The following is a 10,964-nucleotide window of genomic DNA, read 5'->3' as shown; positions in this document are numbered from 1 at the left end:
TCGTCATCTGCCTTGATGCGTTTCCTTTCTTTATCGCTGCAAGCCCGGAACTTTCCAGTGACGAACGGCACGCGCGTTATCAGAAGAGGCACTCGAAAGGGTGTAAACTGTTCTATGCTGATAACGCGCGTACCGTTCGTTACTGGAAAGTTCCGGGCTCGCAGCGATAAAGAAAGGAAACGCATCAAGGCAGATGACGATTATTTTTGTGTGGCAGAAGGGGCAAGCCAAAGGGTGTAAACTGTTCTTAGAGTGCAAGCAAAGGGGTGTAACTTTGCGTAAGAGTGTACACTCTAAGAACAGTTTACACCCTTTGGCTTGCCCCTTCTGCCACACAAAAATAATCGTCATCTGCCTTGATGCGTTTCCTTTCTTTATCGCTGCGAGCCCGGAACTTTCCAGTGACGAACGGCACGCGCGTTATCAGCATAGAACAGTTTACACCCTTTGAAGTGCCTCTTCTGATAACGCGCGTGCCGTTCGTCACTGGAAAGTTCCGGGCTTGCAGCGATAAAGAAAGGAAACGCATCAAGGCAGATGACGATTATTTTTGTGTGGCAGAAGGGGCAAGCCAAAGGGTGTAAACTGTTCTTAGAGTGTACATGCATATATACCATTCATGGCTAGGTGGCGCGTGCCGCCCGATTCAAAGGGTTGAGCCTCAATCATCCATCCACCCAACCAGCACACCCCCCCCCCCCCTTTTATGAAGCAGACGATGGCTTGTCGATGCGTAGAGAAAGAATGGCAGTGCAGCAGACGACGGAAGCAAGAAGCGTTTTCAACGGAATAATCGTACGCTTTGAGCTAACTGCTTTACTTTTACTGGAAAGGAAAACAGTTTTGTTTTATCAAGAACATGAGGTTCAGTGCCTTCATTTCAGTTTTATAAGCAAAACGTCAAGTTTACGTCATGTTGCGAAAGCAAAACAAGGACATCAGCGCCATTTTGTAAGCGTCGCGCCTACGTCACGCTTCGAAGAAAATGGCGGAATTTCCAGAATAAACCGTAGTGGCCATGGGTTGTTGCTGTGGGTCACTCTAGCCGTGGTAAACGACAACATCGCTAGCACGATCGCCAGCGCTTGTGTGAACATTGTGCTAAGGAACGGAAGAAGGTGTCCCGGTGCGTGTCTGCACAATGGCTTAATATGTGGTTTGGTGCCGGTGTGCGTTGTGCGACCTTCGTTCAACGATCGATGCCGTGCCGTCGTGCGCGAGTGCGCTCAAACAGGGTCTAGCCACTGGTCTAGTCTCTCACTACTCCAGTGGCATACAGCAACAGCTGCGTCATGCCGAAGGAAGACGCCGAACCACCGCGCTGCGCCGTGTGCGGCCTGCAGCGCGCCCCGAACGCCGTGCTGCTCCCTTTCCCCGACCGGCGCCAGTCGAAGCTCTACGGCGCCTGGCTCGACTTCGTGCGCGGCTGCCCCGGCAAAAGCAACTGGCTGCCCGACAGTCGCACCGGCTTCGTCTGTACGCTGCACTTCACCTCCAAGTGGCTTAGGCGCACCACGGGCTCTGCCTACCACAACAATTCACTGTTACTTAGAACCGCCACGGTGCCCACGCTCTACACGAGCCCGGAGAAACGCCGCCGCATCGCCGAGGCCAGCAGCAGCGCTGCGCCCATCCAGGCCGTTCGGGGGCCGGACTTACAAAGTACCTCGCTCGTGAGTGTTCCTTGCAATTGGCTCGCTCGGCGTCGGGATTGGTTAGATTTTCCCTTACGAACAAATCTAGCGCAAGAGCGCCATTGTGACGCAGGGTTTGGGTGCGGGCTAGTTGGTATTCCGTTGAAAAATTGACTACAACGCGTACATAAACAAAAGGACAGAAAGAACGACGACGACAAGCGCTCGTCGTTCTTCTGGTCCTTCTGTCTATGTACGCGCTGTTGCCAAGTTTTGTAAATATGGTCCCGGGTCCGGTTGCACATCCTTGCCATCAATCAGATACAAATTTGCTTTCTTTCTACAACTCATTAAATGCGTACAAAATACCTAGACCAAAGCACATGCGACTAGCACGTGCTTGAATACAGAAAGTGACATGTAGGTCAGTCACGCTCAATGAGTTGGAACATCATTTAAATGAACAAGGATTGCTTGTACGAGTAAGAGTTACTACATTGAATTGGACAAGTAGGAGCGTTAACATAGAAGGTCTAAGTGTTTGAGAAACGACATGGTCTTTTCGAAGAGTATGTGCACGCAGGAATCTGGTGCGACTGCACTAGGAAGAAAGCATCAGGAAACAAAATGAAGCACATTCAAAACACATGGAGTCTGAAACAAATGTTTGTGCATCAATTTATGTACACACTGACTTTGGTACACATGATTATAGGAGGAGTACTCAAGTTGTCTGAGTAATTTGTTTTTTTAACATGGATGAGGCATTGTATAGATGTTTATTTTACATCTTGGCACTGAAAGAGAACACTGTCATGGTCATTTCGTAACATGACACTTTGCATGCTATGGTAATGAGGTCTTCCAAAGCAATACGATGCATTTTGGGAGGAGATAGTGCAAATATGGAAACCAGAGGCCTGTGAATGGTGAAACACAAGTCGTCATGGCATACATATATCCATAGTGCGCCACCTATAGAAGCGCCACTGATAGCCACCTAGTGGGCAGTTTCAAAAGCAAACTTCGGAGCAGTAGCTAATGACAACCCTTTGCAGCACTGATGACTGAAGTTTGCGGCTGCGATTTATCTTTTGTTCGGGTGCAAAACTGCTTGTTTTGTGGTGACAGCTGCAGGAAAGGCGCAAGCCTCCATGAAAGCAGTCATGTACACAATGTTACCAGAGTTTGGGACAACCTAGTCCGCTTACATGGCAGATGCATCCCGCAGACAAGCATAACGAAGCCTGGTTACAAAGTGGAAATAGTGTTAAGTAGCCATTTCAATTTGTGAATTATATCTCAATCATTATCTTTTTTTAATTCCACCCTGCTGCGTTACTGTTGATGCAGACTTGTATCTCGGACAACTCAGCTTGGCGCAATGCCGGCACACACTGTAGTGAACTTGCTAGTGCTGAATGCACATGACATCATTGAATAACTGCCGTGAAAATTGCCTCATGAAGAGCAATTGTGAAATTGTTAATGCAAATGCATACATTAATCAGGCCAGTCACCAAACGCACACATGAATAATAGTGTGAGTTAGCACTGCACCGCCGTTACATACCCCAACAAGCTGCTCTTCATAGAAGTGTTTTCTCTGCTTGAAATTCTCTTAGTGACCTGCTTCGAAACTTGCAAAGCAAACGTCTTACCATATTCTGAGTATATTTTTTTATGTTACCGAAGAGAGAAGCTGTATGTTATATTTAAAGACGGAGCAGTGCCAGCGAAGGTAAGTGGATGCTGGCGGCAGGGCCGTCCTTTCCAGCATAAATGTTGCACTTCTATGCCACAATGGATATTAACAAAAAAATAATATGATCACCAAGTACGCAGGAAAAAGGCACCAAGCTGTGAAAGAAACAAAGTACTCTGTGCGGTAACTCCGCAGACAGCAGCAAGCTTTATTGACTTCACAAACGACTTGGAATTCTTTCAGTGAAAGTGGAACAGCAATACCATACGGAGCAGCTAACAGCAATCCTCGTCCTGAGCTACCTCTTTTCTAAAATATTTTCTAACTAATCACAGTGTTGAGGGTGTTGTCAGGCAAAAAGAATAAAGCTGTTAAAGAAGCACTTTATCATTCATTCATTCATTCATCCAACCAGTCTGGTAAAACACAATGTGATTTAACCCAGCTGCAAATGAGGTGAGGTGAAAACCTTGTGCTTAAAAAAAGTTGACAACAGTTCTGCAAAAAGGTGAGGTGTACAGACAGGACACAAGAGAAGAGAAGTGAACAATACGAACGCTGACTGTCAACTGAAGGGAGCACTGAGGCGAAAAAAACAAGAAAGACGCAAAACTCATCTGTACAAGCTCTGGAATGGTATCACCACGTGTCAGTCAGGTGCATGTGCCGGTATACTTGAGAGATAACTGTTAAGGCACTTAAACTCTTCCTTATGTAAAGTAATCGAAGGCTTCAATTTCTTTTTGCAGAATGAATCCTTACCAACTAGCTCAGCTTTTTGTCATTCAAAACAGTTCTGCATGAAACAAGTAGCAGCAGTTCAACATGTGCGAAGCCATGTATAAAATAGATCCAATAACATGAAGTGCATGACAGCTGGTGCGACAATTTAGTGCATTGCATAAAACCAACAAAATCAGTGCTTGCAGGCTGCAGCAGCTTTAACACACAACACGAAACACTCGTGCACTCCAGCTAGAGCAAAATAATAAAGAAGCAGCAAACGGTAGCGGCAAGGCATGGTGGACAAACTGAACTGAAATGTGGCTATGTTGTGATCAACCCTGTCACTTACCCAAGTAAACATCGAGTGGGACAAGCTTCACAGTGACAGAAAGATAGCATGGCAACAAGAAGTTTTCTACCATATGGTGGTGCTCCATTGCTCCCACACATGAGGCCTCGCAGGGAATGAGAAGAACCATGCCACTGGCGACCTTTTAGGGATTTGAGCACCTCATCACACAAGAGTTGCTTTTCAACATGCCTTGAAGCTTCAGCCACCACACACATGTGGTGGGTGTTGTTTATTTCATTTCGAAAATGGGGATAAAACAAGATCATGAGCAAGGATGCAGAAAACTGCAGCCGATGGGTGCCTCCTTCCAGAGCGCACTTAGCAAGGCCATCACCAGTGGCGCATCCATTGGCACACTCTACACTTATAATTCATGAGCACCCCTCATAGAAACATGATCGCTTGCTTCCCCCAATCTTTGTAGATAAAGGGGAACCAACTGCACACCACATATCTCTTGCACAAACACTGGCGGCCATTTGCTTTCAGGTTTATATAGGTCCATGTTGAAGTCGCCCATGATGATGATGGACTTCATGTTGTCCTTGAAAGGGACACTAAAGGCAAATACTAAGTCAAGCTAAAGTGATAGATTAGTGCTTGAGTATCACTAGGGCTTCAATATTATTGTGAACAGAGCCTTAATAATCGAAAAATTGAGGTAAATGCAAGACATGATTAGAGACGCCCTCGGGACATGCAAGCACTTGCCCGATGATGAAAGCCCTCCTTAGTGAAATTCTGTAGCTAGTGCTCAACTACTAGTTGCTATAAACATCCTGGTGTTATGTTGTAAGATGAAAAAAAATGCTACTTCTTCAGTTATATTTCATTTTTAGAAAAAAAGAACTCATTGACATTGTTGCTGACGACGCGAGTGGTCAAAAGGTTTCGTTTGCGCTCGACTTAATTAATTGATGAAATTATGATGATGATTAATCGGAATTCATTGAGGTGTTGGGGAAATTCCTTGGGTCACCACCAAAGTCCATCGGAAGGGCTCTATCTTCTTTTACTCCTTTCAGTGGGAGTCTGTTGCATAAGTAGTGAAGCATAACAAAGTATTTTCTTTTTGCAGGTGCGATGCTAATATATTTTACATTACACAGTCTTTTTGTTTCTGTAATCATTTATTCGGCTGCCCAGTCCTGCATAAAGCCAACTTTGCCTTGAGTAGGCTGCAAAGAGTTCTGATTATCCATTTTCGAAAACCCGCCTTTACAAGTTGCGCACACAGCCTATACTGTTTCGTAGTACTTTTCTTCTGGATCCATATGGGCAGGCAAGGCTCACACACAACCATCTGTTACTTAAGGAATGGCTTTCAAAGATGCTGACTTGTCTTAACTGTGTTGCACATTTGAAAGACCAACTGCAGCGAAAATTCATTTTTCATAAATTTGTTGTAAACGAGTCGTTCATGCTATTGAAGCAGTCTCGGAAAGGCTACAGGGCTGCTCTTTGTCGAATTTCCTTATCAAGATCCTTTGAGTAGCACCCAAGCAGGCGATGCATGCACCTGGTGGTTAGCAGAAGTCCGAGACCATGGCCTCGAATATTTGCAGTGCATGGTGTTCTGGAAAGTCATGCTAGCCCTAAGCATCATAAGCTGGAGGAACAGCATAAGCAAGTTTTAGGAATGGAGGGTTCACTGGAATACATTTCTTCACACTACGACAGGCTACTGAAGGTGATTCAAACACAAATGGAAGAGATTAAAAATCTGCAGATGACAACCGTGAACCTAAGTGCGAAATTAGACAGTCTGTCAGATGAGGTCGCGCAGATGAAACTAACAATTGAAAGTTTAGGATAGTACTCTCGGAGAAGTAATATGGAAATCCACGGAATACCTCAGTCAAACAATGAAAACCTGAGAGACATCTTGAACAATTGGACTGGCAAATTGGGTCTGACTAAGCCAATGGATGGACAGCTAGAGGCAATTCACAGAATTAGAGTTAGGACAGGGTCAACTCCGTCTATACTGGTTAGATTCTCTAACAGTTCAATTAGAGATGCATGGCTAGCCGAAAGACTCAGCTAAAGTTTGATAAAATCTTCATTAATGAAATCCTGACATCATATGCAAGGAAGTTGTTGTGGATGCCGAATAATGCAGCTAAAGAAAAGTCGCACAAGTTCGCGTGAGTGAAGAATGGTAAAGTACTCGTAAAAAATCAAGAAGGAGCCAGTGTTATCAGAATTGAAAATGAAGCGAGTTTAATGAAAATGACGTAGACATGGAAGTAGAATCCAACTCAATTAAAGGCTGAGTAAATTACCGGCAGAGATACACCTGCAAGGAAGGAAAACTGCATGCCTTGATCTGATTCATATGAACATCAGAAGCATACACAGAAATGGGGATCTATTAGAGCTTTATTTGAAGCCATATAAGAGCTGGTTAGATGTGATTATCCTTACTGAAGTGAGTGTAGATGAAACCAATGCTAAGTTATATCAAATAAAAAATTTTGAACAATTTTCGGTATGCCGTCACGAGAGAAGAGGAGAAGGTGTTATACGTTGGAAACAATTGGCTATGCGAAAGACTGACCATAACTATAAAAGAAGCAGAGATACTACAGTGTTTTAGAATAGGGGCCCCAATATTATGGGGCCCCAAAGAGCTTTGTGGGTGTTAGCGTTGGGGCATGCAGGAGTGAAGAGCTTTAGAATAGAGCTTTGCGTTTGCGGGTAGCGTCTTGCACTGACAGCGCCACTATGGCGTCAAAGAAAAGCTATTAGAAATAAATAAATAAAATATACCATTTTATGATAGGAATAGTAATTTTGACTTGCGTGTATTCGCTTTTAATTACAATTTAGAGGTTATTCTTCAAGCAGCAAACAATTAGTTGCGCTTAGTTTTGAGCAACAAACCCAACTTTACGTGCCTTCACCAGCCAAGCTTAGCCGTGTTAGGCCTACGAGCCATAAAATCCGCACTCGAATTCGGAATCAGCGGCGTCTAATGAATCAATCTTCATAACACACGCTAGTTGAGAGAAAGCGATAACCGCAGTCACTTCTCTTAGCTTGCGAACTTGACGCGTTACCGTGAATCAAACACAGTTTGGTGCTAGGTTAGAGCCATCGCTTCGATAGGTGCCGCCATGTTTGTTGACGCAAAGCTTTTGGGACCGCTATTTGGGCTCCTGCTAAAGCGGTGAAATAGTGTTCCCAATGCAAAACCCAAACGCAGTTTGCGTCTCGCGCATGCGCAGTAGCTTTGACGCTATTTCTATGGGGCCCCAAAACGTTTGGGGCCCCTATTCTAAAACTCTCTACTACTGTAATCAGTTGAATGTGCACATGCATCATTCATAATCAGCACTATCTACAGGCCACCAGGTGCATATAGGCACATTTTTGGGGGAATTGCAGCGTCTTTTAACAACACTAGAGAAAAAACATAATTCTGGTAAGTGATCTCAACATAGATATCTCTTCTACTACTAACAGTTATGTCAGTGACTGTTTCACTCTCATTTCAAGTTATGGCTTAGAAAATAACTTCACAGGGGTCATGCGAGAACAATTCTTGGGGAACAAACTTACGAAATCATGTATTGACCACATACTAAAGCGTGTTGCTAGCATGCAACCTGTAACAAGCATTGTAAAAGAAAAAGTTGCTGACCATTATTTAATTGCTCTCACTATGTTCAGTGAAGACTTACCCATTTCACATGGGGAGACTAAACAAGAATTCCATATCTTCGGTAACCAGAAGATTGATAGATTAATTAGAGAATATCATTGGGACACCTTATTAGCACTAAATTATTTACAAGCGTACGAGAAGCTAACTGGTATATTTAGAACAATTTATGATAAACGGCAAAAGATAATTACCATTAAAAAAAGGAAAATTGAAAAACCATGGATTACCAATGAAATTCAATAGTTAAGTTACATCAAAGAAAAGCTGTGGGCACCGAAGTAGGGCTAATCAATTAGATGTACAGTTAAGAGAAGAATTTAGCAAACAAGAAATAAGGTAACAGCTTCACTAAGGCCAGCAATGAATAAATACTGTAGTAATAAGCTAAACGAGTGTAAATTTAATTTGAGAAAATCGTGGAACATAGTAAATTCGCTAACAGGCAGACAAGCGAAATGCAACATAGACGAAAGCATAAGAAATAATTTTCCCACAAGACAAATGGATGAAAGAGCAAACGACTTTAATAACTGCTTTGCAAATACTGTTAAGAAACTTCAGGAAAATTCCCCTAGGAAAATTCCCCTAGGGCTGCATGTGACATAACAATAAAATGAAACGTCGACTCTGCATATTTGAGTGAGGTAACTGATCTCGATGTTTGGGATGTAATAAGCACATTTTCCATTACTAGAATGCCAAGATATGATGGGGATTCGATTTCGTGAGATATTCTTCGACTTTGCTTGTTTGACGAGTGTGCTGCTATATATTTACTCAGAAGTATTTAGGACGGGTCAGATTCCCAATGCAATGAAAATAACTTTGATTAGACCAATTTACAGAAACGGTAAAAGGCAACAGTGTGAAAACTACAGATCTATAGCAATCATGCCGGCATTGTCGTGTGTTCTAGAAAAGCTTATGCACAAGAAAATGGTTTCCTTTTGCGAAAAGTTTCATCTGTTGTCTAATTCACAGTATGGGTTTTGTTGCAAGAGAAGCACAATCACACTACTAGAAGACATTGCAGACGTAATTAACATTGAAATAGATAAAAATAACATAGTAATTGGGCTTTTTTTAGATCTGAAAAAAGCTTTCGACATGTTAGATGATGAAATACTCCTTGAAAAATTAGCTAGAATAGGATACCGCGGCGCGGGCCTTTCATAGAGGTTCTTAAAGACTACTTCAAAAATCGATATCAGGTCATTCAAATTCAAAATATAGACAGTGAGTTAACACACATGAAGCATGGAGTCCCACAAGGATCCGTACCAGGTCCACTGCTTTTTAATTTGTATGTGAATGATTTAGCCCATCTAGCGCTGCACTCAAAGCTATATCAATTTGTTGATGATACTGCTTTAATATTACCCGATGAAAATATTGTTGCGCCCACAAAAGGCGTTACTTTGCAGCCGGGTAGAGTTAGAAGCGATGGCCTTGATCAGCTGAGCGCCTGTCGAGATTCAGCCAGCCAGCCACACGTCGTCTTTCTCGTTCACCACTCTTCGGTGCCCCCGCATACTGTTTGTTGAGGCGTGAACCCACTATGCACCTAAGAGCATAACATTTCCCTCCGCGCAGACGAAGCCCGCTGGGCAAGTCAAACAGGCTGTCGAGAGATAAAGGGCTTTAAACGGGCCACATGCGAAAGTTCAGCCTTTACTGACCGTCGGCCATTTGATGTGAGACATGCTATGCGGTAGGTTAAATGCTGATGCGCTCCGTAATAACATAGGGTCCAACATAGTGGGCCAGCAGTTTTTCACATAGTCCACGTTTCCTGGTTAATTTTCAGAGCAACACTAAATCACCAGGGTCATATATCACGTGTCGGCGGTCGCAGCGTGCCTTCGAGCGGTCTTGTGAAACAAGAGTGCGTAAAGAAGCAAGTCGTCGAGCTTCTTCAGCAAGACAGACTGTCTCTGATATACAAAGATTATCATGGCTGGAAAACAGGAAGATAGTGTCTAGTGTATAACGAGGCGGACGAGCGTAAAGAAGAAAGAAGGGACTGTAGCCCTAACTTCATGCTTTGAGGTGTTAAATGCGTACGCAATGAAAGGTAGCACGCTGTCCCAGTTCTTATGATATGACTCGACATACATGGACAGCATGTTAGTAAGAGTTCTGTTCGTGCGTTTCATAAGGCCATTTGTTTGGGGATGATATGGGGTGGAATGTCGAAACCTTGAAGCACATAGACGAAGCATCTCTTCGACCACGTCTGCAGTGAACTGCCGCCCACGATCGCTGATGATGACTCTGGGAGGTCCATGTCGGAGAATGACAAAATGCAGCAGAAAAAGACACACTTTGGTTGCAGTAGCCGATGGTATTGCAACTGTCTCACAGTAACGTGTCAAGTGATCGGCACACATGATAATCCAGCGATTCCCATCGGATGAACGCAGAAAAGGACCGAGGAGGTCGATGCCAACTTGCTCAAAGGAAGTGCTGGGGGGTGGCACTGGATGGAGTTGACCAGGAGGAGCACTTGTCGGACGCTTATAAGGTTGACACTCGCTGCAGCTGGACACATACTGGGCGGTCGTCTGGCGCATTTTAGGCCAGTAGAACCTTTCTTGAAGGCGGTAGAGAGTTCGCGCAGAACCCAAATGTCCAGATGTTGGATCGTCATGCATAGCGTGCAAGACGGAGACACGGAGACTCTCCGGGACCACCAGAAGATATCGTGGGCCTGTAGTAGAATAATTCTTTTTGTAAAGAACCCCATCACGAACACAGAAACGAGTGGATGGTGCTGATTGCCTTGCAGTAATGAGCAGTGGTTCTAAAGTTCTGTCTTTTTGTTGCTCGACCTTGAAGGTATTTATATCAGGAAATCCCGGCTCCAGTGATGCACTA

The 10,964-nt window shown here is 43.9% G+C and overlaps 1 protein-coding gene across 7 annotated transcripts in view; it reads left to right on the top strand.

Moving 5' to 3' along the window:
* Positions 1-956: 956 nt before the first annotated feature.
* Positions 957-10,964, top strand: part of LOC135919593 (uncharacterized) — a 40,593-nt gene continuing 30,585 nt past the window's right edge. For 6 of the 7 annotated variants that reach the window (XR_010570018.1, XR_010570019.1, XR_010570016.1 and 3 more), the window contains exon 1: positions 960-1,673. Coding sequence is in view for 2 of the 7 variants with exons in the window: in XM_065453508.1 (XP_065309580.1) it covers positions 1,293-1,673 (381 nt within the window). In the remaining 5 variants the exon portion in view is untranslated. Of the gene's footprint in view, positions 1,674-10,964 lie in introns of all 7 variants that reach the window. The other variant, XM_065453509.1, reaches the window with a different exon arrangement.

Source organism: Dermacentor albipictus, chromosome 8 (genome assembly GCF_038994185.2).
Source record: "Dermacentor albipictus isolate Rhodes 1998 colony chromosome 8, USDA_Dalb.pri_finalv2, whole genome shotgun sequence".
Classification (NCBI taxonomy): Eukaryota; Metazoa; Arthropoda; class Arachnida; order Ixodida; family Ixodidae; genus Dermacentor; species Dermacentor albipictus.
The sequence above is the reverse complement of the archived record's forward strand: the minus strand, read 5'-3'. Positions and strand labels throughout refer to the sequence as shown.